The following is a 26,111-nucleotide window of genomic DNA, read 5'->3' on the forward strand; positions in this document are numbered from 1 at the left end:
CAGCGCACTTCAGGCCCCGCCCCTTCCGCTCCCAGGTCCCGCCTCCTCCGGTCCTTGGACCCACCTTCCCGCCGCTATTCCGAAGTCCCGCCCCCTGGCTGCAATATGTGCCGTCAAGCTCTCTCCCGTCGCGACGTAGCTCCCAAAGCGCCTGCGCAGACCCTGAAAAGCGGCTGGGGCGGCCCCGCATTTTCCTTTTCCGGTTGCAGCGCCGCGCGGTGAAGAGCTCTTCCCTACCGTCGCAGCCATGCCGTCCAAGGGTCCTCTGCAGTCCGTGCAGGTCTTCGGACGTAAGGTAGTCTGGGTGCCCGAAGGGAGGGGCGGAGGGAGGCGGGGGTCAGCCGGTTGTGGGGTGGACATGGGAGCCGGGGGCCGAAGCTCACGTGGCTGCGCGGTTGCTCCCTTGCTTTCCACAGAAGACGGCCACCGCCGTGGCGCACTGCAAGCGGGGCAACGGCCTCATCAAGGTGAACGGGCGGCCCCTGGAGATGATCGAGCCACGCACGCTGCAGTACAAGGTGCTGGATTGGGGAGGGACGTTTGGGTTGAGTGGAGGCCTTTAGCTAGAAAGAGATGTTTAAGTAAGTCGGTTCCTGGAGTTCATTGGCCTTGGAAGCTGGAGGATATTTAGAAACAGTTGGGGGCAGAGAAAAAGGGGCCTTGGGAAGTGGTTTTCGGGGGTTTGAGATACCGTGATAAAAGTTTGAGTGGGCAGAGTGAAAACGTGGATATTGCAGATATCCACGTTTGCTTTGGAAAGCATCCAAAGAGGGTCCTTTCAGGGACACCTGGGTGGCTCAGAGGTTGAGCATCAGCCTTCGGCTCAGGGCGTGATCCTGGAGTCTGGGATCGGGTCCCACATCGGGCTTCCTGCACGGAGCCTGTTTCTCGCTCTGCCTGTGTCTCTGCCTCTTTGTGTGTCTTTCATGAATAAAGTCTTTTTTTTTAAAAATGAAGATGCTTTAAAAACTCGGATTTTTGGAAGTCCACTCACTGGGGGAATGAAAGGCAACAGGAGTTGGTGCAGTCTGGTTTCTTGCACTAAGTTAATGCGGGACGTGTGTTGTGTTCACAAGCTAACATCTTTTTTCCTGCTAGAGTGTAGACTCAGAGAACAGAAATCAATTTCTTATTTCTGTCAGGGTTTCTTAAAATTTTGTAAGAGTAGGGTTTGGACACTGTTGATGGTCAACAATTAAATATTGGAAGAACAGAAACAGAATTTGGGTTTGTTGTGATTTGCTGTGAAAGGGGTTCGTGGTCCCCTGCGTGTTTTTGCCTCAGTTTCTTGAGCTCGGAATGGAAAGAGCAGAGTCTGTTTTTTGCCTGTTTTATATATGTTATTGTTTGAGGGAAGTAACTTCATTTTTCTTTTTTGGGTTCTTCTATAAAAGTGGGATAACTATTACCTTGAAGGACTGTTGTGAGGATGAATTAGGTTGTTAGTGTAAACTGCTTAACATGTGAATAAATGCATTTGTTTCTTCATAAAGTATGTTGCTTTTATTTTATTACCTTTGACTTTTTGATTTTTGTGTAGTGGGCACACAATGTTACATTAGTCTCCAGTGTGTAGGGTTGTGGTAAAATTGTTACTTTTAATTGCGGAAAATAATTTTACTGTAGTAGGTTTATTAGTTAGAATTTAATAGGATAGAGTCTTAGATGCCTTGGCATAGTAGATAATCGAGTACTGTGGTTTACTCTTACCAACTGTCAGTTATACAAAAGTTTTGCTTGTGTGTCCTGTGTACAGAGCGGTGGTCCCAGGCCCTACCCTCATAGAGCTCCTAGTCCACTGGAGGAAGCAGACTGGACCCAGTACCAGACACTAATCCAGCGTAGTCTGTTGGAATGGAAGAACCCGGAGAACGCTTCCACTTAGGTGGAAGGATCAGGACAGGCTTGGGGAGTGGGTGGAGGTGATGATGGGGATCTGTGAGCTGAGACCTAGAGTAGGTAAAACAGGAGCACGCAGGCACTTGCAAAACATCTAGAGCCAGCAAGGGGATAGCATGGCACAGGTTGTGTAGTATTGTAATTTGGAAATGGGAGGTTCAAAGGGCTGGGCAGAGAGCTCAAGGGGAGAAATCCAGAAAAAGCGCAAGACATGGTCCAGGAGTGGCTTTTCACCGTTTGCAGTAGTTTTGGTGGTTGTAGAGGTTTGCCGTGTTCAGTTAAAATGCTAACACTTTTAAGAACCAGTCCTAGAGATGGGAACACTGAGGCCCAGAGGGACAGAAATAGGAGGGCCCAGCTCAGGTTGCCTTCAGGAGTCTCTCATCCATCTTCAAGTGCTCCCTGCTCTCCTGGCTGTGCATCTCCTTGCCTACTAGTGCTTTGAGGTCAGTGGTGGCAGTTATTTGGAGAGAGAGGAGTAGGGTGCTCAGTGAGATAGTCAGCTGTCCAGGTTGTGATAGGAAATCCTGTCATGTCCCCTGTTTCTCCAGCTACTGGAACCTGTTCTGCTTCTGGGCAAGGAGCGATTTGCCGGGGTGGACATCCGTGTCCGAGTGAAGGGTGGTGGTCACGTGGCCCAGATTTACGGTAAGTTCCAGGAATTGGGCGTATGGCGGGGGGGGGGGTGGGGGACGGATGGGCAGGTGGCTCTGAGAGCCAGGCCCTATTCTTGGGCCTTCTCAAAGCTGATATACTCTTCTGTGCATGTATTTCCCTCACAGCCATCCGCCAGTCCATCTCCAAGGCGCTGGTGGCCTATTACCAGAAATGTGAGTGAGAACGGCTCCTTCCCGTGGGTGGGTGGGTGGGTGGCAGGTTGAGGACCAGCCCCTATCTTCATCCCAGAGACTGGGGGATGCTTCCACCGCTCTGACCTTTCACTGTCCTTCCTCCAGATGTGGACGAGGCCTCCAAGAAGGAGATCAAAGACATCCTTATCCAGTACGACCGGACCCTGCTGGTGGCAGATCCCCGGCGCTGCGAATCCAAAAAGTTTGGCGGTCCTGGTGCCCGTGCTCGCTACCAGAAATCCTACCGATGAAATTGTTGTGACGATGAGGGTTCATCTTTATAATAAACCGCTGTCATGGGACTTAAGGTTTCAAAGGTTGTGCTTTGGTTGTTTGTGGTGGGTCTTGGGCTAAAAGAAAAGAAACACCCCGGCCCAGTGTCAGTCTGGATTGTAAGCCGGCATCACCCCAGGGTTAGTGTGGACGGGTTGGAGAGGCAGGTGGGAGCAGGCTTGCTCTCCATCTCCCTGTACCTCCAGTGGAGTCCAGTGTGGGCACAGCAGAGGTTGAGTGGTTGTGTGGGGTGTCTTTGTGAGTTTGTCTTTTTTTTTCCAGTCCCTTTGCTGCTGTTGTCCTGGAATGTCAGGGAGGAGTGGGAAATGTATAAGATTGGTAAACTTTAACAAAGACCAGAGAAACAACTTAGGTGCATTCCAAAGTCACACTTTGGGCCACACATAGATTGGAAAGGAATTTTTCCTAATGTCAACCTGTAGGTAGGTAGGCTTGAGATGTGGGGAGATGGGGTGGGCGTGGCATTTCCCCTGACCATCCCTTCAGGTTGTCAATACTCCCTCCTGGGGAAAGGTCCTGATTACACTGTGTGGTGGCTGTCTTTGCAGGGCTCAGAACGTGTGTCTGACTGAGGACTTGTTCACCCGTTGTGCCTCCCATGTAGTAAGAGCCAACACTTAGTAGGCTCTCGGTTGCTACTTCTGGGCTACACATATAACACAGGATGTTTCCATTGTCTAAAAAAGTTCTGTGGGACAGCGCTGGTGTATGTATAGGAAAGTAAAGTGTTGCTTGTGGATTCAGTTAACTTTTGTTCTGCACTCCCCCTCCCATTTTTGCAGGAAGCGAGAGCCCTTCATTGAGAGGGAAGGGCATTTCCGCCCACATTAACCTTGCAGCCAACCTGGATAACCCCAGTCATTGTACCCAAGGTGCCACACTATTCCCCCGGCTGCTGGGGGTACTAGCAAGAACATTGTGTGGCAGTTGGAAGTTGCTGGCTGAGGGAAAATTTTACAGATTTTTTTTTTTTTTTTTTAATCTATATAAGAGAGGGAACTTGAAATTTACTGTCCAGTGGGGCAGATATAAGAAAGCTTGTATATGCCCCACTCAATACAGTAGCTTAGCGTGGCTGGCATACTGGGCTACACAGATGAGAGAACACTTGGATTGTGAGGAAAATTCTACAGGACGGCACTGGTAACAGGGAGTATACTCAGCGCTTCTTAGAGATGGACAGTGGGGTTGATGGGCACCAAGTAGATGCCCAGCTAAGTGTTCCTGGGAGATTGGTGGCAGGCAGGTGTCTAGATGGTAGGTATGAAAATTAACCTGGTGGCCACAAGAGCAGCTCACCAAGTTTTGCACTGGAGGTGTAGTTAAAGGGTTAAAGGTTTAGCTGGCCTTAACCTCAGTGTCCCAAAGAGGGCAGCAGGGCACTGGCGGCCTACTGCAGAGCCTGATGGAACTGACTGGAGGCTTTGAAGAAGGCTGGGCTTACGCGGGGCAGGTTGTGTGGGGCAGGTTGTAGTAGACCTGCAAGGAAGGTGTACCTGAGGAGGTATCAGCTTGGGCTGTGAGGGAGAGCTGGGAGTCTGGCAGGTGGGAGTAGGAGTCCAGGGGCAGGGATCAGGAGGGGTTGAAGCAGGCCTGATGTCCAAGGTTTTCCTACAGGGTTGAGGGACCCCCTTCTGAGGCTCCTGGCTCCCTGCCAGAGGCACAGCTGGGATGCATCTTGCATCTGGAAAGGCTGAGGGGGCTCGCCTCTCCTTCCCCACTTGAGGCTATGGAGTAGCCGGCCTCTTCCTCCTTCCCTGCCGCCTCCTCAAATACCGGGAATTCCGGCGCCACTGGGAGCCCGGGCCAGGCTGAGAACTTTCCTTCAGCTGGGAATGTGCAGCTGGGGGCGGAGGAGGGGAGGGCCAGCCTCCGTCCTGACCTCTGGGAGGCTGCAGCAAGCGGGCCCAGGCCCTGCTGTATGGCTCAGTAACCATCCAATAAACAAATGAAAGAAGCCAGCAGCTAGTATTTATTGAGCCAGGCCTTGTTCAGGCTACTTTCCTCAACTGAGAATTACTTGGGGCCCTGGGAGTGCTAGGCTACAAGCCTTATTCCAAGGAGTGTTTTCTTGAACCATGCCTGGCATAGGAGAATCACTCAGGTAAAAGGACTCTTAGCTAGGTGACTAGGCAAATCCTTTTTTCTCTATATACGCCTGTTTTTCTCTAAAGTGAGGATCAGAAACCCTTCTCACGTGCCTTTTAGGGACATTGAGAGGATTCAAAGTGAATGAGTTCACATAAAGTGACTAATGTTCGTGCTATGCAGCTGGTACTCAATCTTTTTTTTTTTTTTTTTCCTGTTAGCTGATTGTTCAAACTTCAGATTCCCAGGCTCCTGCCCTGGAGGTTCTGAGTCCATAGGTGGAACTAAGAGCCTGAGTCCTTGGGGATCTGTGAGCTGAACAATGCCCTGGTGAGTCAGAGGCTCAAATACATTTGGGAAGTGAGGCTGTGCTCCCTGAATCTTTACAAACAATGATCTTACAGGGCAGGTACTGTTAGAATTTCTCAACTGTAGCAGTTGAGAAGACCCAGACTCCAGACTTGAAGGTCATATAGCAACTGGAAAAGTCAGGATTTGAACTCAGCTATGACGCTGTGGTGCCTCAGGAAATTCCAGAGAAAAATTAAGTAAGACAATGTGCTAAGTACAAGACGTTTAACGTTCAAGGAACGAAGCTAGTCTATTACCAAAGAAACTGCTTAAATTCGGCTGCTCGCCAGGCATGCCACTGCTGGGAGGAGGCAGAGTGATTCTAACATAAAAGCCTTTGTCTCTGACCTGAATTTCTTTCTTGGGAGTGGGGGCACAGAGGCACTGTAGAGGTCCTGAACTAGAGCGAGGGGGTATGAAGATCCGATGTGTGTAGGTGGGCACAAGAATTGGAACATTCATGTGTCGGGGAGTGAAATCTGATGTGGAACAGACTTCCCAGAATCCCAAACCCAATTCACTCTAGTGTTAGTGTGAAACAATTCCTGAAATCTTGTTCCAAGACCCAAAAGAATCTAAGGAAGGATGGATGGTGGTAGAGAACACTGGGTTGCTGCGCTGATGGATTAGATGGCTGAGTCAGTGAGACAGATGAATGGATAGAGATGCAAATCTGGAGGGATGGATGAATGGAGAAAGGTTGGTTGGACAACATGGACAGGAGACAGTGGAGGAATGGATGAATGGGTAGGAGAATGGGGGTAGGATGATGGGTGGATGAATAGGCAGAGTGGACGAAATAAAGCATGGCATATGGATTGAAGTTGGAATAGGTAGCCAGGCAGGAGATGGACGGAGACCACTGAACAAGATGAGCTAGGACACAGGAACAGGCTGAACTGCTAAGGAAATGGCCTTCCAAGTCTACTTGGAATGAAGCTGCTTAACTTGGCTTTTCTGGATGACATCAAGCAGTTCCTGAACTCTGAAAGCAAACACCGAATGGTAATGGAGCGTTCTAATTCTCAAAGACTGTTTGAGATGCCTCCAGTTTTCAGAACCACTGATTCACGGATGTGTCAGAGCTTCGCATTCATTGTCTTGTCATCCCCCACTGCCTCCAGAATGGGAAAAGATACAGAACTTCATAATATTAACAAAATATTAATGATATCCCCCTCCCCATCCCTGTTGAGTTAATCAAGGCAAGTAAAAAGGACCATTTGCCAAAGCAGCTCCCAGGAGTTGAAAAGCTGCAGCAATTTTTACACCTGTGTTCAGTGTCTGGACTTCAGGGTGAAGTTCTGAGGGTCGGTGGCATCTGGTTGAGGTCCTTGCTTTTCAAGAAGCCCGGCATCCGGCTCACGTGTGGAAAGGGGCATCAGGAGTTCCCTGGGCCCCGCGAAGGCCCACAGATTCCTGGGGGGGCGCCAGGAGAGTGGGGTGGTTCAACCTGACCTGGGCCTTGGCCGGCCGCAGCCGCCCACCACCCCCGACATGGATGTTGACCGTGGTGGCATAGCTGAGCCTCCTGGCTGGGGGTGGTGGGGGCTGGGGTTGGGGCGGTGGTGAAGGTGCCCGCGATGCGGGGGCAGAGGAGGACCAGGGACCCCGGGAGGCTGCGGGAGCGTCCCCTCCAGGCCCTTGCCGCCGAGCCAGGCTCTGGCTGATGTACGAGGCTGCCAGGTATCTTGAGAGGGCAGCTGCATTGGGGCCCAGGAGCTGACGGGTTGGAGGAGCGGGACTGTGGGGCGGGGTCAACTCTGAAGTCTCTGACCGGACTACAGGAGAGACCAGGTGGCCTCCCGGTTTGGACATAACCACGGCGCTCTGGCCTGGGGTGGGTACCAGGCCCTGGATGTCCTGAGAGCCTCTTCGCTCGGGCGAAAGGATTGCAGCTGGACCATGCCCATCTGTGAGGCTCTTCTGCTCCAACAAAGGTGCAGCAGATGGACCGGCGCTGTCTGGGAGGCTGTCCTGCTCGGGCAAAGGTGGGAGGGCCTGGACTTGGGTGTCCGGGAGGCCTGGTTGCTGGGGCAAAGGTGTGGTAGCTGGGACCTCCGGGTTGTGGGGCACACACAGCGGCGTGCTGGCTGGGACCCGATCGTCTAGGCAGCTCCCATGTGCGGGCAAAGGCGAGGGGTTTGGAGCCTGAACGTCTGAGCAGTCTTGGGGTGAAGACAGTGGAGCACCGGCTGGGACGTGATGGCTTAGGTGGCCTCCACATGCAGGCACAGGTGAGGCACCTGGAGCCTGAATGTCCGGGAGCTCGTGTCGCAGGGGCAGTGGGGTGCTGCCTGGGATCTGATGGTTCCCTCCACGCGTAAGCAAAGTGTTCATGGCCTGATCGCAGCCACCGGCTGGGAACTGAACATCCCGGGGACCTCCTTGCTTAGTTAGCGGGGTACCGGCCAGGGTCTGGGTGCGCAAGTGACCTTCTTGCTTCAGCGTAGTGGCCGTGGCTACAACCGTAACATCGGAACAGCATCCCCGCCTGGGCAAAGCGGGGCTGCTTGGATCCCGGATGTCCACATGGCCTCCATCCTCAGCCAAAGGAGCGGTGCCTGGAACTTGGATTTCCAGGTGGGCTTCCTGAGCAGGCAAAGCTGTAGCCGGCACCCGAACACCTGGGGCGTCCTCCTGCTTCGGCACGGCTGCGGCGGCTCCGGCCACACTCTGTATATTCCAGAGGCCTCTCCGCTCAGGCAACGGGGCCGCAGCTGGAACCTGGATGCCCAGATGGTCTTGCTCAGGCAAATTTGAAACGTTTAGACCCTCGCCCCCCAGGCAGCCTCCCTGCTTGGACAAAGGTGTGGCGGCTTGAACCCGGGTGGCGGGACCCAGAGGAACAGACTCCTGGGCACAGGTCAGCGGGAAGGCCAGCTCACAAACCAGCACATGTCCAAAGGCAGGCAGGGGCCCTGTGTGCACAGAAAGAACCGAGTGAGTCAGCACTCCCGTCTCCGCGTGGGCCGTCTCTGCGGACACACACCTGGACCTCACCTGGCTCAGCCTGCTCGTGCGGCAGGCAGGGGGACAGCTGCGGTTGGGCCAGGGCGCGCGGCCGGCGGCGGGGGGCGTTGGCCGACGCCCGGGTCTCAGCCCGCTGCATCTGCTGGATGCGCTCGCTGTAGAGCCGGGCTAACTCTCGCACTCGGGAGGCCGCCCGCTCCGAACTCGAACTCGGGGCTCCTGCCTTCCCACTCCCGCCGCTGCCTCCGCCCAGATCCGAATCTTCCAGGATGAGCAGTGGCTCCGGGAAACCCGGCCGGGCCAGCTGCCCCTGCTCCAGGGCCTGCCAGGCGCTCCGGATCTCCGAACAGGAGCGGAATTCCAGCTCATCCGGGATTCCCTGATCTCGGGGGACATCCTGCGGCTGGAAGTCTGGGAACGACTCCCCTTCCGCAGCCTCCTCCCGCCCTGCCCTGCCGCCTGAGGACGGCTCTCCCAGTTTTGTGGAACTGCTTCCAGGGAACAGTTCTCTCCTGGTGGCCAGGGCCTCATCGGGCCCCCGCAGAGGTCCCTGGAGCCATGAGTCACAGGGCAGGGTGGGAGCGCTGGGAAGACTAGGAATGTCAGGGACACTAGGTATGGCTGGAAGGCAGGGCATTTCAAAAACACTGGAAATGTCTGACAGACTGGGAAGGTGGGGAATCTTGGGAATTTCAGCCAGGCTGGGAATTTCAGGGAGGTTGGGTGTATCTGGACTTTTCGTAAGGCCGGGAACGTCAGGATTTTCAGCTGTGCTGGAACTTTCGAGCCCCTCCAGGACATGGAGTGGGGAAGGCCCACGTTCGTCCATTTCCAGCTCCTCCTCCTCCTCCTCTTCTGAAGAGTCCCGGCTGGGCAGGGCTTGGAATGTGAGGGGGTCACTGCCCTCCGGCACCTGGGAGTCTCCAGGGAACTTGGGGATGTCGTGGGGCGATGGCTGTAGTGGGCAGTGTGGAAGAGGCCAAAGATAATCAGGGTGGGCTGGCCCCCCACCCCCGACCCCCAGCCGAGAGCCCCGAGGACACGATGCTGGGATGCCCAGCTCACCGCTGGATCCCGGAGGCCTCTCTGGTTCAGCAGCTCCAGGATCTCTTCAGTGATCGAGGTCCCAGAGGGTTCCAGGGTGGGGGGTCCAGTGTCTTCCAGGTCCTCAGGGGGTCCGGAAGCTGGAACTGATGGCTGAGGCTCTAAGGTGGGGTACAGCTCCCCCTCACTGCCAGCGTGCTGTGAGCAAGGAGAGAGGATGGAGGGTAGGAGTCGAGGGCCCTGTCCCCTCCTCCCAGACCCAGGAGTCTGGGTCCCCAGACCCTGTCCTAGACGACTTCTCTTTTTTTTCCCTAGGGGACTTCTTACCTTGAGTCTAGGCTGAGCTGGGGATGGAGAGATGAGAAAGAGAAGAGTGAGATGCAGGAATAAGGCACTTCCTGACCCTCCGATGAGCTGCCCCTGCCACCCCTCCCCCATGCACATGGGCCATCCCCCGTGAAGACAGACAGACAGGGCTGCACCCAGCTGGGCCAGGGCGGTCACGTACCGTTCTGTGGAAACATAACGTATGGGTCCTTCATCGGCTCTGGGGAGAGGACACAGTGACGTCAGGGGCCCAGCTCCCACCGCAATCTCCAGTCAACCTTTAGGTGGAGGACACTCACCGGACTGTCTGCGGCCACGGCGGGTAGCAGAGGGTCCTGGAGACGGAGCTGTGAGAGAGGCAGGTTAGAAGCCTGTGAGGGGCCCAGCCCCAGCTCCTGAAGGAGGAGAAGGCTGGGGGTGCAGCTGCTGGGGAAGAGGCGGGGGGATCCTCAGGGTTCCGTCTTTACCTGTGTTCCTTCGTCCAGGGGTGAAACTTCTAGCATCTCGAGGTCGGGGAGACCCAAGCGGGGGTGTCAGGGGCTCTGGGATAGGCTTACTTTTAGGAGCACCTAGGGGTAGAAATTTGGAACCCAATAATCTCCTTCTCCTTGGGGAGGAATTCCTCTACTCCCACATCCTCCCAACCCAAGGCCTCAACTCACAGTGCAGGCTGTTTTCAAGGAGAACTTGTTTTGCCTGAAAGAGACAAGGACAAGGGTGGCGTCCCGGAGGCCTCGTCTCTGAGCACCCCTGTCCTAGTCCCGGTAACGGGTGCTGCTATGTGTGAGGCTGATGATTGTTAGCAATCACCACGACTCTGGGGGGTCGGTGATGATTCCTCCAGGGGAGGAAACTGAGACCAGAGAGGTTGCGTTACTTGCCCGAAGTCACAGAGCCGCAGGGTGGAGCTGGGATTCAAACCCAGGCAGCCTGGCTCTGTGATTTATCGATCACAGTCTAAGTGGGTCCCCCAGCACTCAGGGTCTTGCGGTACTGGGGGGCCCGGGGGTAGTCCTCCAGCATGCTGAAGGCCCACGGATGGGCAGGAGCTGTACCTTGGCAGGGATAGAGGCCGGGTGGTTCTCAAAGAAGAGGCGCTGGAGACAGTGAATCCACAGCCTCTTCTCTTCTTGGTTCTTGGCCTGGGGGTGGGATGGGGTGGAGTAGGGAGCCGGGTATGAGGTCTAGGGACCAAGGGGAACCCTGACCGCCCAGCCCCACCTGGCACTCACCTGGAGGAGGTGCCTGTGTTTGGGAATGGTCAGATCGGACACCTTGAACCCCAGAGGGTCTCGAGGGCTCTCGCTCACACTCAGGTTGCAGCACTGGGGTGAGGGGAGACAGAGGAGCAGCAACCTTAGACTGGGCAGAGGCCTCCTGTGCGTATCTGGGTCCCTACCTCCCAGACAGATGTGCCCCTAACGTTGCGTGGTGGGTCCCCTTTGCCCCTGGTGAGCCTCCCCACCAGGCTGAGCTCTGCCCTCCTTCACCAGCCCCTCCCCTTCATCTGGATCAAGAAGATGCTTGCCAGGTGGGCAAATCCAGCCCCCGCTCCCCAGGTCCTCACCTGCATCCTGCTTGGCCTCACCCCTCATTAAACCTCACCCTCCCATCCTTGGACTCAAGAAAACGTGGCCCTTTTAAGCTGGGTGGTCCCTCTTTTGCAGACTGTGCCCCGGGTCCTCCCTGTAAGGACACTGGTATATACGACACAGCTGGCAGGTAACCCTCTGGCCTCGCCCCCAACCCTGAACTCACGAAGATGTGGCCCTTGTAGGTGTACTCCGGTCCCCGGCGCTTGGCCACGAGCAGCATCCGGGAGAAGAGAAAGAGCAGCCGCTCGCCCCCTCGAAGTCGGGGGCCACCCCCGCCGCCGCCTCGGAAGGCGCCCTCCAGCACCAGCTCCCCGAAGGCACTGAGCTCCGGGCCGGTCCAGCCGCCCAGCCGCCGCTGCACTTCCTGCCGGGCCCCGCCAGGTGCGACGGCACAGAAGCGGGCACAGCAAGACAGGGGCGTTAGCCACCCGGGGAGCACTGATTCCCCACCCTCCCCCTGCCAAAGGCCCCCCTGCCCCGTCCAGCCGCCCCTCCCCTGCCGGGGTCACCTGGAGGCGCGCAGCATGCTCCTGCTTGCGTTTCATGTCATTGATGTACCAGGCGACGGCTGTCATGGACACAATTGCCTCTTCCACCATCTCGCGGCCCCCGGCGCCCGGGCCCTCTGCCCAGTGCTTGCCAAGCTCCTGCCAGGCAGCCACCAGGCACCCAGGGAGGGGACAGACATGAGAGAAAGATGAGAATGACAGGAGACAGACAGAGGTAGGGGCAGAGGTGGCGACCCAGAGAAGGGGACAAACAACAGAGACAGAAAGTGGAATCAGCTGGCACCAGAAGCCCTGGCCCCAACTGCTGTCCCGGTTTCTAGGGGACTTGTCCTGGGCCCACCCTCCAGATGTACCACCAGGACCCCCCCCCCACCGCCTACCACGAGCAGCCCCCCGGGGCCACGGCTGACCTGCAGCAGCAGGTGGTACTTGAGGATCCGCTGAACAGGTTTGAGCAGGAAGCTCTGCAGGGGCAGCGAGTGGTGGAGCTGGGCCTGGCGCTCCTGCAACCACAGGGCTGCAGGCGGGGACAGCGACAGCTCCCGGAGCAGGGCTAGGGAGCTGGGGGCACAGCACGGGTCAGGGGTCAGCTGGCGGCCTCGGTGGGCGGGCTGGAAGTGGCCAGGGTTGCAGGGGCTGGGGAGGCTGGGGGGCGGTCAGGGGCAGCTTAGGGAGAGGTGGGGGGTCAGGCAGGGGTCGAGCTGGGCGGGTGGAGGTGGAGGGGGTGGAGGGAGGCAGGCTGGCTGGCGCATCCGCTCAGTGGGCAAGGCCTGGGGCCCAGCAGGGGCTCCTCACCCCTCACCTCGGGTAGTTCATGCAGTACAACGTGTAGATGTCAAAATCCTCACTCTGTGGGGGACACGGGAGTCGGGGAGAGCTGAGGTGTGACTGCCCCGCCCCGTGGGCCCCCCTCAGGCCTGGCCCAGGCCTGCCCCGCCCCCTACCCAGGCCACCGCATCCCAGACTGGGCACCCTCACCCCTGACTCACCCTCTGCACAAAGCACTCGGCAATGCCCCCCGCGCTGGGGCTGCCCTCTAGGTCCTCCAGGAGCTCACTGTGGGGGAGAGGGGGAGGTGAGGGACTGCCCCAGCCCCCAAGCCCCCTGTGGGAGGACTCCAGGAAGCTGGGGACTTGGCTGTCAGGATCTCTCAAGGGGCCACCTATCCAAAGGGAGTTTTCCAAGTGCTACACGGGAGATCGCAACCTGCTCAGCCTTTATCCACGGACAGCGTCACCTTCCTCAGCCCAAAATCTTGTTACAGCTGACATGAGCCCGGGGGGGAGGGGGGGGGGATCTTGTGATATGACCCCGGGAGAGGGGCGTCATGACCCTCAGAGCTGTGATGATCTTAAGATCCTGAGAGCTTGGGATCCCTGGGTGGCGCAGCGGTTTGGCGCCTGCCTTTGGCCCAGGGTGCGATCCTGGAGACCCGGGATCGAATCCCACATCGGGCTCCCGGTGCATGGAGCCTGCTTCTCCCTCTGCCTGTGTCTCTGCCCCTCTCTCTCTCTCTCTGTGACTATCATGAATAAATAAAAAAAAAAAAAAATTAAAAAAAAAAGATCCTGAGAGCTTGTCATGACTTCTCAGATCTCCTGCAATGATCTCAAGATCTCATTAAGATGCTCGCAGGTGTCAAGATCCTTGGATCCCAGCCTCGTCCTCGCTGGGTCCCGGCCAACCATCTGGTTTGTCTGGGACTGAGGGGTTTCCCAGGACGGGATGGTGATGAAAATGCTCACACTGGCACGATCTTCAGGCCCGGGAGCCCCGGATCCATTGTGATCCCAGACCTGACATGGTGCTGAGACACCCCAATATTTAGACCTCATCTGGGTCCTCAGGCTCCATCCCCCTCACCCTCCGCCACTCTGGGTCCTCACTCCCCGTCGTGATCCCTGCCCGGCAGCGCTACAGCCCAGGTACCAGCCTGGACGGGGCACGATGGGGCTCCAAGGTTTGGGTCAGGCTACAGCCCACCGCCCCTGACCCTGCCGGCCGGTGCCCTGGCCCATCCCTCCCGCCTCTGACCTGCTGAACTCGTAGATGTCCTCGATGTTGGCAAATAGTATGCCCACCTGCTCCGCGCTCAGCCCCAGGACCCCACCGTCCAGCAGAGGGCCCAGGTAGTCCTGTGGGGGTGACTGGGGTTATGGGGGTGGAGGCCGGCCGGGGTTCCCACTGGGCTCAGGTGCCCACCTGCCTCACCTCCACGATGCTGCGAAGGTCCCGGACATAGGCCCGCTCTGTCTCCACGATCTCTCGCGCCACTCGCTCCAGCCTCGAGGGTTTGGCCGAACCCGGGGTGCCCACAGGTGACAGATGCAGGCGGATGGGGGGCCCTGGAAGGGGCTCTGGCCTGGACGCTGAGCAGGCTGGGGTGGGCCCCGGAGCCGGGTCCCCCTCGGAGCCCACAGTGCTGAGGGATGTGGAGCTCCCAGAACCTCGGGGGGAGGCCATGGCCGGGGTTGCAGGGGCTGCTGGGGGTGTGGAGCAGATCAGGGGGGGGTCTCCCCAAACACAGCGAGTGCTCTCAGCCCTACACTCACCCCCACCTGGTTGAGCCTGGGCTTTCCCCTGGGTTCCCTTCTCCTCTGTCCTGGTCTGCTCTGGTCCTGTCCAGTCCTCTCCCTTCAAGGTCTTCTCTGGGCTCTGGCCTCCACTCTTCTAATCCACCTCCATGTGTCAGCCTGGGAGATCTTTATTAATTTGCCCATTTGACCCTGTCACTCCAAGTATAACCCTTTCATATCCTGAGGATAAAGTCCAAACTTATCAGATCCACAGGGCCTTATGCAACGCGGCCATTAAAGACCTTTCCATTCTGCTCTCTTCGCACAGCCACACCACTTCTCACCAGTCCTATTCGACTGCTTTCACTCACTTAAAAAAAACCCAAACAGCCTCTCTCACCTCTGCACACACCGTTCCCTCCGTGTAGAATACTCTTCCTTGCTTTTCCCAACTCTGTCCTCCTAATCTTTCTCTTCTGTTTAGATGTCCCCTCCTCCACACAGCATCCACTGCCTTCCCAGACCGGGCTCCCACAGTGAGGGGACGGGTCTTTCTCTACCAACCCCCCCTACACCCTGTCCCAGCCGTGACCTGGGTTTCCCCCTCTGGGCTGTCCCCATCTGGGGACGGTGTCGTCTGCCCGCGCAGAGCAGAGCTCTGCGTAGGCAGGGCTGGGACTGTCCCTGTCACCCTGTGTTGTCAGCACTGCCCAGCACCCGGCCAGCCACCGAGGGCTGCAGTGCCCGGAATGAAGGACAAACGCCCAGCAGACCCCCACCCTCCCTTGCACGCTCACCTGTCTGGGTCTCACACACAGCTGCACAGTTGCACACTTCACCTGTGGGGCCGCGGCCAAGGCCAGGGCTGGGTTTGGACAGGCTGGGTCCCCGGGCTCCCTCGGGCATGGCTGAGCGGCTCAGCGGCTGCAGCAGGAAGACCCCCTTCTGGGATGCGAGGACCCCATCAGCCTCCCCCGCCGCCCACACTCACAGATTGGGCCAGGGACTTAGGAGCACGGTCTAAACCCACGCGGGACCCCCGAGAGTAACGAATGGGGCAGACGGAGGCCGAGCGCTAGAAAGAGGGGCACAAGGAGACGGAACACAGAGGAAAAGATGGAAAGGTTGAGACAAAGAAGAGTGAAGCCGGGAGCCTGGTCTGTCCGGGCCGGCGGCTCAGGGATCCTGGGAACGCTCGGGCCCGGCTGGAGCGGAGGGCGAGGGGCAGGGCTGGGAAAAGCCGTGGGCGGGAGGCCGCGGGGTCCCAGGGGAGGGCGGAGGAGGCTGGGGGACCGGATGCCAGGGTCCTGCAGACGGCTCCCTCCCCCGCCCGGGACTGCGAGTTGGGGCGCTGGCCCTGAGCCCTCGACCCACCTCCCCTCCTCCGGCCGGTCCCTCCGCGATCCGCTTACTGTCCCCACCGCCGCAGCCCGGGTCCCCAGCGCCTTCCCACACCCCTCCAGACCCAAACTCCCGCCGGCGCCTCCGCTCGCCCCCCGCCGGCACGCCCCCTCATTGTTCGGCGGCTGCGGCGCCGCCCCCTCCCCCAGCCCGTCGGGGCCCCTCGCCTCCCCCCTCACCTCCCAGGGAGTCTCCAGCCCCGAGCCGAGGCTGCTCGCTGCTTATTCGACCCCAGCACGGTCCCCGGGGAGGCGCAAGGCCGGACTCCCCGGTCTCCGCGAGTCAGGGGCGTGCACTTCGGGTTCTCAGGCTCCGGGGACCAGAATCCGGGGTCTCTCGGAGAATGGGATGCAGCGGTCCGAACTGCTCGGTCCTCTAAGTGAGGGATGCTGGGGGTCCCGACTCTTGGGTCTCGGATGGGGCGCTGCGGACCCAAATTCCTGAGTCTTCTAGGTAGGGCTGTGGGGCGACCGGATTCCCGAGTTCTCCCAACTCCAGGAGCAGAGGTTAAACCATCTCCAGGCGGGGGTCCCAAATTCCTGGGTCCCCTTGAAGTAGTGGGCGTTTCAGCCCCAGACTGGCTGGGGCGCTAGGAGTCCGTGTGCCAAGTTCGGATGTCTGGGCTGGGGTGTCTGGGAACCCCTGGAGGAAATCACCGGTCCAGGATCCGAAGTTCTTTAAACCGGGGTGCGGGAAGCTCGGCCTCCTGGATCGCGCCGGTCTGAGGTCCCGGACTGCCGGCTCCTCCAGGAGGGGGCGCTGGGCACCTGGATATCTGGGCTCCTTTAGCCTGCGCTTCGGGGTCTCTCAGGGCGCGGTGCACACTCGCGACTCCCGAGTCCACGACTTTGAACCCCTCAGGCTCTGGGACAAGTACCACGGGGCTCCCGCGGCGGCGGCGCCACATCTGTGGCGGGAGAGTCCGGTCCCAGCTGTGAGGCGGGGGGCGGTCGCCTGGGGCCTCCCCTCCCCCCCCAGCCGCCGGGGCTCATATCCTGTTCCCGCCCGCGGGGGGGAGGGGCTGCCTTCCGGCCGGCCCGCGGGTAAAGGGTTAAGACCCCTCCCCTGGCTCTGAATATTCATGAGAAGGCGAGTCCCAGGCAGGCCCCGCCCCCGCATTCCAAACGCCTCTCTTTTACTTTTCCCTTTTACAGCAAGGGCCTTCGGGGCGTGAGAATCCGGAACTGGTAGCCCGCTTTCTCCCATTGGTCAACCAAAAGATTCTCATTTGCATATGCAGTAAAAGGCGGAGCTGTCCAGTAAAGTCACGTGGCCAAGAACGACTGAAGGACCTCGCGACGCGAGGGTGCGGCCGGAGCTCCAGTGGCGCAATCGGTTAGCGCGCGGTACTTATACGACAGTGCGAGCGGAGCGATGCCGAGGTTGTGAGTTCGATCCTCACCTGGAGCATCTCTTTTTCGCTCGGCCTCTTTTTAGAAATGTATACATCTTAAAAATCACCAAAAACATCACATCGTCACTTATAGGAATGAATGTTTTGATCTTCGGAGTTTTCGGGCTGGAAAGACTCCTGGAACTCTGGCGATCGCCCGGGAGAGCGGCCTGTGTTGCGGCGAGGTGCCGTTTCCATCCGGGCCGCCAGAGGGTAGTATGGCCTCTTAAATGGGTCTGCAAATCTCAGTTTAAGACTTCTGTAGAGGTGTAGTGTCCTCCGCAAACTGTGTATGGCACTGCCTCTTCATCTTTTCTGTCTTGGATTTTTTTTTTTCCATATAACACCGTATTGTACAACATGATTCAATATATTCATAAATTGTGAAATGATTACTGTAAGTTTACTTAACATCAATCACGTCATATAGTTACTAACTTTTTTCCGCCTGTGTCTTGGAGTTAATTTCTACTCCCTCTCTTCCTCCCTTTTCCTGCATTGATGTGTTTCTTTGAACAAATGCTAAACATCCAATACGTGGCTGACTTCTGTTTAGGGTTTAGGCATGAACAATTGACAAGACCAAGTCCCTGCTTCTGAGGATTTGACACTCCAATGAGGAGGTTTCATGTATACATGAAAACTACATTTTATGTGTTACATGGTGGTGAATGTCCGGGAAAAAGCAGAGCAAAGTAGGGAGGATGAGATGAGGGTGTTCGAGCTTCAGTGAAGATTGTGATCCTAGTAGTGAAACACCGTCTCACTGAGGAGACATCTGAGCAGAGACCTCAAGGAGGGAAGTAGGCCATGAGGATAACTGGGGGGTATATTCCAGGCAGAGGCAGCGGTCGTGGAAAGGCCCCCCGCGATGAAGCAGGACAGCTGTATTGGTGAGGGGCTAGGAAGCCAGTGACTGGAGCAAAAGAGTGGCCAAAGATAAGAGCCAGGCCTTGTAGGCTGGTGAGGACTTGGGACTTTGCCTTTAATGTGACCTGACTGACTCAGGTGGCAGGACAGGTTCCCTGTGGTTGTCTTGTTGGGGAGGGAGGTTCCTGAGCCAGGAGAGTGGGAAGGGGCTGCTAGGAAGGTTCAGGGGGGAGATGATGCTGGATGGGACCCAGGTGGGGGCCACAGCATGGGACCCGGGTGAGGCCCCCAGGAGGCAGGTGGATCTCTGTACAGGATGAATCAGACAGAAGTGCTGTTGGACCCGGGTGTGGGTTTGACAAAGAGGAGTCCAGGGCACTCGCAGGTGTTTGGCACTGGTAGCTGGCCGTATGGGTCATTTTCAAAGATGAAGTTTCTGTTTTTCGAAGGGGCAGAGAACCTGTTTTTTGGTTTTTTGTTTTGTTTTGTTTTTGCTAAGGGAAGGGCCAGAGATGTCAGTTTCTCTTTCTTTCGTGTCTTCTGTAGACCTCTGCACGGCTAGTTCTTGCTCTCCGCCTCCCCAATGTCTTTGGGTCTCCGTGTTTGTCTTTTACTCCAACCCTTTCTCCTAAGCGTGGGGATCTGAGCCCTTTCCCAAAAATGAGGGGAGGCCAGTGTCCTGGAAGGGGAGATGAATGGCCAGGGCCGGCCAGGGGGCGAGTGAGCACCAAAGAGGAGAGGGCCAGGAGGCCGGAAGAGGGGGGGGGGCAGAGGAGGAGGGGGGAGTGGAGAGGGAGAGGCAGGGGCAGGACCCCAGCAGGAGGGCGCAGAGGGGTGGGGAGGAGAGGTGGAACCGAGCAGACAATGAGTGAGACGCAGGGAGGAACAGGGTGGAGAGGGCAGGCGGGGGGGGGGGGGGGGGGGCAGGGAGAGGAGGAGGGGAACTGAAGGAAAGAGAGGAAGGGGGAAGGGGCGGGGGGGGGCTGGATGGGGAACCAGGGGAAGGGAGAGGGCTGCTGGGGGAGGGGCGGCCTTGGAGAGGGGGAGGGGCAGGGGAGGAGGAACTGACGGGGGAGGCCGGGGAGCGGAGAGGGAAGTGGGGGAGGGGAGCGGGGGAAGGGGCAGGGAGGCGGCGGCGGAAGGGGGGCGGGGCGCCGGCGCTGACGCGGGGCGGCTTCCGGGCGCGGGGCGGCCGGCTCCCCCGCCGCAGGGTGGGTCCCGCCGCCTGTTGCCTTGTATGGTCCGAGGCCGCCGCGGTCCCCCGGGCCCCGCCCGACGCGGCCGCGACCCGCCCCGGGGTCTGGGGGGGGACCCCCGCCTCGGCCGCGCGCCCCCAAGGCCCCCGGACGCCGACGGCCCGCAACGCCGAGCTCCTCGGGGCCCGACGGCCACGACCCTGCGCCTCGGAGGGTCGGGCCGGGAAGCCGCAGGCGGCACTGGGCGGGCCCCGCAAGGTTTCCGAGCCGCGAGAGTCCAGGATTCCAGGGCGCCGGGACTCCGAGAGTCGAGTCCTGAGGCTTTCACGCCGCCTCCCCCCGGGTCCCGAAAGCCTGAGTCCCCCCTCACCCCCCACCCCAGGCTGTCACGTCCCGGAAGGCCGCCGGCACCCCGGGCGCCCCGACTTTCGGGATGCCCCCTCCCCCCCGCCGCGCCGCCCCCGTCGTCCTGGGCTCGCGCCCCGGCACATTCCGTCCTCTCCGCCCCGCCCTCCTCCCTCGGCCCCGTGGGGACGGAAACATGCCGTCCCGCCCGCGCCCGGCCGAGGGCTGTGGGTCACGGAGCCCGGCCGGACGGCAGCTGGCTCTCCGAGATCCGAGGGTGACCTCACCTGGGCCCGCCCTCTCAGGTGAACGGCCGGGCCCGGTGACGTCACTTCCTGCCAGGTAAGCGCCGCGGGCGGCTCGGCCTGCGGGGAGGAGGGGGGCGGAGGGGCGGCCGGCGGACCCTACCCTCTCCCGCTTCTAAACACTCCCCGCCCCTCTCGACCGCTTCTGGACCGCAGAGGACTCCGGGATTGCAGTTTACACACAGATTCCTTTTATTTAAAAATTCCAAAAACCACAAAAATAAACTTTTAACAATATATTACTTAATATATTATTATAGCATACTTATAACAATAATTATTCCATCGTTTCCAATATTACAAAAAGGAGGAAGAAAAATACAAGGGAAGCAGACGACCCAATATATATAAATACTATAAAATCCATTAGAATAAATAAAGTCGTCATAAATAAAGAGCCCAATGGCTGGGGGGGGGGAATTGGGGGTGGGGGTGTTTGGCAATGGCTTTGGCTACTTGCTTTTGGAGGGAAATTCGAGCACCAGGATTCCCCCTCGGGGGAGGCTCCAGTCACCACCAGACTCTGGAACCTCAGGGTCTAGGAGAAATTGGGAGGGGGCAGTGGGAGCCTATTATTCACAGCATTGGGAAAGGGAGGGGTGGGTAGAGGGCTCACTGCCTTCCTCAAATCTGCTACATACTTTTTTTTTTTACAAGACCCAGAAAACTCCCCACCCCAACACCATGAACACAGATCTTGCACACTGGGGACCTGCCCCAGCGTGGGGTCAGGGGAGTGGGTTAATGCACTTTGGAAGGTAGGGGGAGGCTACTTGATTGAGTCCCCCGAGTTCCCCACAGCCCCGGGGCCCCTGTGGAACCCACAGCAAAAGAGAAATGGCCCCCTTGAATCCAGCTGATCTGTACTGGGCAGGCACTTGTCACTCAGAAACAGAGATGCGGTTGAAGATGGGGAGTCGCCGGGGGGCTGCAGGTGGCTGGGGTGGCCCAAAAATCCCAGCCTCGAAGACAGGCGAGTCGGATCCCCCTAGGCTGCTGCCGCTGCTGGCATATTCTTCAGGATCAGATCCCAGGGACTGTGCAGAGGGGCTCCGAGCCAGGCCACCCAAGGGCCCCCAGACGCTACTGGGGGTAGCCCTTCGGCAGGAGGGGCAACAGACTGTGGTGGGGTCCCTTCGGGCCACCGGGGTCCCAGGGGCAGCAGAGAAGGCAGAGGGTGAAAGTGGAAGGTCCCCAGGTGGCGGTGGTGGGGAGCTGGAGGGAGAGAAGGAGCAGGAGGACAGGGAAGGGCCTGCCAGGCCTGCTGGTGGTGGTGACGGTCGGCGGCCGGAGGGCAGGCCCGAGAAGCTGATGCTCTGGCGCAGCACATGAGGGTGGCCCGGGGCAGCCAGATCTTCGCTGGGGTTGTGGATGAAGTGGCAGCGTGAGCCGTAGGGGCAGCCGCCCTGGAGGTAGAACTTGTGGCAGAGTTCGGTCTTGTACTTGGGGTGGCGGCTGGCCTGGCGCAGCTCGCCCAGCCCGTGGGCAAACTGGCACTTAGCCCCGTAGCGGCAGCGCCCACTCTCGGAGAAGGTCCGACACAGCTCGGTCTTGTACCGAGATGAGGTGGTGGGAGTCGCAGTAGGTGAGGTGGGTGAAGGCGACAGTTCAGGGCCTGGGCGGGGAGCCAGGGGTGCGAAACCCGGGGGTGGTGGCACCCAGCCACAGCTTGGACTCTCCACCAGGCTGGTGGAGCGGCCAGGCAGGCGGCCACTGATCCCAACCCGGCTCCTCTCGGGTGAGCTGGGGCTCCAGAGCCCGGAGGGGGGCCAGCCTGGGATGGACTCCGTGTCTCCGTGGTCAGATGGCATGTCAGGGCTCAGCGACAGGAGGCTCTGTGGGAACAAGGATCGGTTAAGAAACCGAAAATGCTGGGTGACGCCCCACCCCAGCTGCAGGGCACCTAAGAGCTTGCCAGTCCGGTTCGTGGGCTCCCAGCCTGAGCCCCACCTGCCCACATTAAAATATGGGTGCCGGATGGCAGGGATCCCGATTTGGAAGTTCAGAATTTTTTCCTCCCCGCGACAGAAGTGTCTCCCGAGGGACCCAGAGTCCCCGGCTCTCCAGGCCGGATCAAAACAAGACCCCAGAGTCCGACAACACCACTGTCCTCCCAATTTCGAGCCTCTGGGCCCCCGGGGAGCTGACCCCTCGCATCGGGTTCTCCAGTTTCACAACTGGGGAAGCAGGCAAAGTTAGCCGCGGAGTCGGGAAGCCGTCGGACTTGAGAGTCCCCAGAGCTCCGGCTGGCCCGAGGGCCGGAGGGTCAGGAGTCGGCCCCCCCTCACCCCGAGACTCCGCGCCCAGCGCCGCCTCCGCGCCAAACCGCGCCCTCAGCAACCACTGGGGGTTAGGCCAGGTGTGGGGCCATTTCCGCCTCCAGACAGCCCTGGACTCCGACGAGTCCCCCGGCCTCCCGACCCCCGAGGGCCGCCCCACGAAAGTCGCGGGCTCTGTTTTCACCTCCTGAGAACCGCGCGGGTGTGGGAAGGGCGGCAGGGCCCCGGGCCGGGCCGGAGCTGTGGGCACTGGCGCTCGTCGCCCTAGCGGGGGGGGCGGGCCCGGGGGTCGCCGGCGGGGCTCACCTTGTAGATGGCGGAGAGGTCCATGGTGGCGCGATCCATGGCGGCGCGAGCGGCCGAGGGGTGAGGAGTCGGCCGGGAGGGCGAGCGCTGAAGTCAGGCTGCGGTCGGCCGGCCGAGCCCGGGCTTTTATAGAGGCGGGCGAGGGGGGGCGGGCCGGGTGGGTGGGGCCAGAAGGGGCGCTTCCCGGACGCGCGCCCCCAGCAAGGCCCGCCCGGCCCCCGGCCAGGACGCACCGGAGCCCGGCCCCGCGGGCGGCCGCAAGCGGGGAGTGCCCCGGGCCGGGGGGAGGGGGGGCAGGGGGCAGGGGGGACAGCGGGGTGTCGGCCCAGTTTCCAAGGCTGGAGAGAGCGAGGCGCGGAGAAGCGAACTGGGCCGTGGTGGGGGCAGGGCTCCCCGGGGAATCGACACGGGCGGAGGCCAAGAGGGCGTGCGCGGGACGACGGCCGGGGGCGGGGAGAGGAGAGAGCCGGGAACGCAGCCGGGGAGAGAACCGCGCAGGGACGCGGCCGTGGCGGGAGAGCCGCGCGCGCCCCGGAGGCAGGGAGAGGCGGGGAAGTTGGGAGACGGAAAAGACAAGTTAGAGACAGTCCCAGAGGGACAAACTCAAAAGAGGGGGAAGCGAGAGGGAGGGTCGTGTAAACTGAAAAAGCGGGGAGATGAACCGGGGGAAGCAAACACCGACAGGCCAGAAATCCCGTAGGAGCAACACGGAAGGGCGACCCAGGCCAGGTGGGGGATTTCGCTCAAACAGCCCAGGTCGGGAGGCCTTGGTCACCAGCCCCCTGGCCCCCGAGACTCGCGGGGGCGGGGGACCCCGGATCCCTGGCGAGGCAGGAAGGGGGCCCCTCGAGCTCACGCAGCAGATGGCCCCTCTGATCGGTACCCGCCCCCCAGCTCTGCTGCGTGAAAGTACTTTACGGCCATCCACTCAAGGACGCATTGTGCCCATTTTACACACGAGGAGACCCAGGCCGAGTTACTGTTGTCGAACCTGTTAGTAAAAGTTCGCCCTCTGAGAAAACTCAAGATTGGAAAGGGCGGTGTGTGTGTGTGTGTGTGTGTGTCTTTTATTGTGGACGAGGGTTTGCCTCCGATGGAAAGTCTTTTGGAGGTGGAAGGAACGGGTCCCCCCCCCCCCCCCACCAACTGGTGGTCGCACGGGCGTCTTTTGGAGGGGTTTGCCTTGAGAGAACTGCCAGTCTGCGGGGGTGACTCCCCACACTGGCAAGGCCGCTGTGGTCGAGGGGGTGCCCTGCGTGACACTCTGTTACAAAGGCCTGGGGAGAAAGTTCACTTTTAAAGGGGCTCTCGGTGGGCTGGGTGCCCGGAGTGCAAAAACATGGGGGCTGAAGTCGTTGCCACGGGGTGCGGCTCTACCCGGGCGGAAAGTTGCCTTCTGCGGGCTGCGGCCGCGCGCTGGGACCGAGGCGGAGACACTGCCCGGCGCACCGACCTGCCCGGTCGGACGGAGCTCGGGGGAATCCCTGTGCGGCGCGTTCTGGGGCCGAGGGGCCTTCCCGGCCGGTCCCGTGAGCTGGGCGGCTGCGGGTGCCTTTGGCACGGTTGCAGCCTCCCGCTCGCCCGTGACTCATTCGCAAGGGGCGGGGGAGGGGGGCTTCCTGGAAGCGGTGACGAGGAGGCTCGGCCCGGACGCCCGGGTTCCTCTCCTGTAACCAGGGTTTGTGTCGCCTGTAAACACAGCCTCGGGGACAACGGGGGAAAAGGGGGAAAGGGGGAAAGGGGGAAAGGGGAGGTGCCTGCCGCCCGCCTCCCGGCCGGGCTCCAAACTCCGGGGCCGCTAGTGGGATTGCGGCGGTAGGGAGAGCGGGAGGGGGGGGGGACACCCTGGGGTCCCCGGAGTGTGGCTCGACTCCGGCCGCGATCCCAGAGGAGTTTCGATTGCCTGGAGACAGGGAGCATTTCCCATCCCTGAGTCAGGCTCACCCCGTCCCCTCTCCTATCTGCTTAGTCATCGGCCCCGAGAGCCAGGACGCTAGGGATTGGGCGACGCTCTTGGAGGCTGGAGGGGGCTCTGCGCGGGGAAGGGCCGACCGCCACCCAAACGCAGGGGGTGGGAGCCAGGGCCCCGGGCCTCGCCCCCTCCTTGCTCAGATCTGGGGGAGGACGGGGCAGCTCTCCAAACCGCCTCTTTGCTAGATCCCGGACACCAGGCCCCCAGCCCCTCCTACGTCGGACCCACCAGCCCGGGCGCCCAGCCCCCCTCCCTCTCCAGCCCGAGCCCCCAGCCCCTCCTCCCTCCCACCGAGGAGCCTGGCTCCCCCCCACCCCGTCCAGGCCCCGGACGCCCGGCCCGGGAGGAAGTTCGGGCTGGACTCCTCCCCGCTCCCCACGTAGCCAGCGGGAAAATCCGTGGCCCCAGCGGCGGCCGGGAATCCCCTCTGGAATGACGGTGGGGAAGGGGATGGCCGGGGTCCCCCGCGGGGTGCAGGGGGGCAGCTCCCCGCCCAGCCGAGGGAGGAGGAATGGGGCGGAAACCAGAGAGGCTAAAAATACGGCGAGCACTTCCGGCCAAGGGGGAGGGGAACGGAGAGCAGTTTCCAGAAAAACAAGCGGGGACGGGAAACGCGGGGGTGTGAGAGTCGGTGCGAGTGCGCGGGCGAGCAGGGGAGCGTGTACTCGCGGCACGTGTGCGCGCCCGGCGTGCCTGGGCGTGAGCGGGCGCGGCCGAGTGTGCAAGTGCGGGGCCAGCCGGTGGGCGGGCCGCGGCCGACGTCGTGTGGCTGTGTGTGTGTGCGTGTGTGTGCTGCGGGTGGGAGCGTGTGTGCTCCGGTGTGGCCGGGTGCACAGTCAGGGGGAAGTAGGTGTGGGACACGAGTGTGTGCGCCCCGTTTCCTGCGTGAGGGCTGTGTACGGACAGGCCCGCCTGCCGCGGCTGCGCGAAGGGATGTGTGAAACCACCTGCCACCGTGCGGTTGACTAGGCTGCTTAAGCATCCCTGGGTGTGGGAATGTGTACGCTGCAAGTGTCTTCCAGGCGGCATTCGCGGCAGCGTGTGACTTACATGAACTGCACGCACATCTGCGGGTAGCTCTGAAGCACTATGGGGGCTGGAGTGACCCCCCGAGGAGCGCGGGGTCAGGGGTCTGGCCGCCCTGTCTTCTGGCGGGAGGAGGATCTGTGCGCCCCCACCGGGAAGCCCTGTGCCTCAGCGTCTGTGGGACTCTAGGAGGCTGGGGCCCGGTGCGGGGTCCCTGGAGCTGTGTGTGCAGTGACTAGTGTTCCCAAGCGTGTGTGTCCTTATCTGGGGGGAAGCTGAGAACATGGGAGGCCAGAATCTGGTTGAGGTTCCCTCTGAGGCCCAGTCACAAGGCAGTGAAACTGGTGAACTTTGGTTCCTGACGTCTACGGCACACATGACGGGGAGGGTGGCCGGTCACTGTTCGCCCCCTCCATGGGCCCAGCCGAGACACACACGCACACACTTGTACCTGAGAAGCATTATCTAGCCGCAGCTAAGGCTACTTTCGATAATGTCGAGCTGAGCGGAGGGCTGAGTCAGCCAGTCATGGGCAAAGTCTGCGATGGGGTGAAAGATAGTGGGTTAAGTG

At 60.1% G+C, this 26,111-nt stretch overlaps 3 protein-coding genes, 1 long non-coding RNA gene and 1 other non-coding gene across 11 annotated transcripts; 3 read left to right on the forward strand and 2 right to left on the reverse strand.

The window, feature by feature from the left end:
- The first annotated feature begins 54 nt into the window (after window positions 1-54).
- RPS16 (ribosomal protein S16) lies at window positions 55-9,085 on the forward strand. Of its 2 annotated transcripts, XM_072778141.1 has the most exons (5): window positions 55-295; window positions 417-518; window positions 2,451-2,547; window positions 2,682-2,729; window positions 2,856-3,066. In XM_072778141.1, exons 1-5 carry the CDS (start codon window positions 248-250, stop codon window positions 2,999-3,001), a joined length of 441 nt encoding a protein of 146 aa, XP_072634242.1. In that variant the 5' UTR covers window positions 55-247; the 3' UTR covers window positions 3,002-3,066. The 2 variants fall into 2 exon arrangements, with proteins under 2 accessions (XP_072634242.1, XP_072634236.1); XM_072778135.1 differs by having other exon boundaries at window positions 135-295; window positions 2,451-2,729; window positions 2,856-9,085.
- PLEKHG2 (pleckstrin homology and RhoGEF domain containing G2) lies at window positions 2,868-16,869 on the reverse strand. 6 transcript variants are annotated; one of them, XR_012008330.1, is made up of 20 exons: window positions 16,028-16,869; window positions 15,245-15,371; window positions 14,143-14,414; window positions 13,966-14,066; window positions 12,921-12,987; window positions 12,734-12,780; window positions 12,342-12,492; window positions 11,932-12,069; window positions 11,586-11,786; window positions 11,060-11,152; window positions 10,883-10,969; window positions 10,490-10,523; window positions 10,295-10,396; window positions 10,127-10,174; window positions 10,009-10,047; window positions 9,828-9,844; window positions 9,522-9,698; window positions 8,487-9,411; window positions 3,224-8,404; window positions 2,868-3,100 (listed from the first exon to the last, which is right to left on the reverse strand). XR_012008330.1 is itself a non-coding variant. In XM_072778000.1 (19 exons), exons 2-19 carry the CDS (start codon window positions 15,351-15,353, stop codon window positions 6,846-6,848), a joined length of 4,167 nt encoding a protein of 1,388 aa, XP_072634101.1. In that variant the 5' UTR covers window positions 15,354-15,371; window positions 16,028-16,869; the 3' UTR covers window positions 2,868-6,845. The 6 variants fall into 6 exon arrangements, 5 of the variants coding, with proteins under 5 accessions (XP_072634101.1, XP_072634128.1, XP_072634134.1 ...); XM_072778000.1 differs by having other exon boundaries at window positions 2,868-8,404; XM_072778027.1 differs by having other exon boundaries at window positions 2,868-8,404; window positions 14,143-14,411; window positions 16,028-16,868.
- Window positions 15,999-17,634, forward strand: LOC140605817 (uncharacterized). Its single transcript, XR_012008356.1, has 2 exons — window positions 15,999-16,301; window positions 17,003-17,634. It is a non-coding gene; the product is annotated as an uncharacterized lncRNA (long non-coding RNA).
- TRNAI-UAU (transfer RNA isoleucine (anticodon UAU)) lies at window positions 17,166-17,258 on the forward strand. The gene is given in 2 exon segments: window positions 17,166-17,203; window positions 17,223-17,258. It is a non-coding gene; the product is annotated as a tRNA-Ile (tRNA).
- A 2,491-nt stretch (window positions 17,635-20,125) lies between the features above and the next one.
- On the reverse strand, window positions 20,126-22,691 carry ZFP36 (ZFP36 ring finger protein). The gene is made up of 2 exons (XM_072778199.1): window positions 22,543-22,691; window positions 20,126-21,792 (listed from the first exon to the last, which is right to left on the reverse strand). The coding sequence occupies exons 1-2, from the start codon at window positions 22,579-22,581 to the stop codon at window positions 20,839-20,841; spliced, it is 993 nt and encodes a 330-aa protein (XP_072634300.1). The 5' UTR covers window positions 22,582-22,691; the 3' UTR covers window positions 20,126-20,838.
- Window positions 22,692-26,111: the final 3,420 nt, after the last annotated feature.

The sequence above is a fragment of the Canis lupus genome, chromosome 1, assembly GCF_048164855.1.
Source record: "Canis lupus baileyi chromosome 1, mCanLup2.hap1, whole genome shotgun sequence".
NCBI classification, from domain to species: Eukaryota; Metazoa; Chordata; class Mammalia; order Carnivora; family Canidae; genus Canis; species Canis lupus.

Excerpts from the sequence above, each read along its gene's own strand:
- RPS16 (XM_072778135.1), top strand. The coding sequence starts at position 248 with ATGCCGTCCAAGGGTCCTCTGCAGTCCGTGCAGGTCTTCGGACGTAAG. Across the intron at positions 296-416 it reads TGCAGGTCTTCGGACGTAAG|AAGACGGCCACCGCCGTGGC; the intron begins GTAGTCTGGGTG and ends TGCTTTCCACAG. Across the intron at positions 519-2,450 it reads CACGCACGCTGCAGTACAAG|CTACTGGAACCTGTTCTGCT; the intron begins GTGCTGGATTGG and ends CTGTTTCTCCAG.
- PLEKHG2 (XM_072778000.1), bottom strand. The coding sequence starts at position 15,353 with ATGCCCGAGGGAGCCCGGGGACCCAGCCTGTCCAAACCCAGCCCTGGC. Across the intron at positions 10,524-10,882 it reads CGGCCTCTATCCCTGCCAAG|GCAAAACAAGTTCTCCTTGA; the intron begins GTACAGCTCCTG and ends TGTCTCTTTCAG. Across the intron at positions 8,405-8,486 it reads GCACGAGCAGGCTGAGCCAG|GGCCCCTGCCTGCCTTTGGA; the intron begins GTGAGGTCCAGG and ends CTGTGCACACAG.
- ZFP36 (XM_072778199.1), bottom strand. The coding sequence starts at position 22,581 with ATGGATCGCGCCACCATGGACCTCTCCGCCATCTACAAG. Across the intron at positions 21,793-22,542 it reads ACCTCTCCGCCATCTACAAG|AGCCTCCTGTCGCTGAGCCC; the intron begins GTGAGCCCCGCC and ends TTGTTCCCACAG.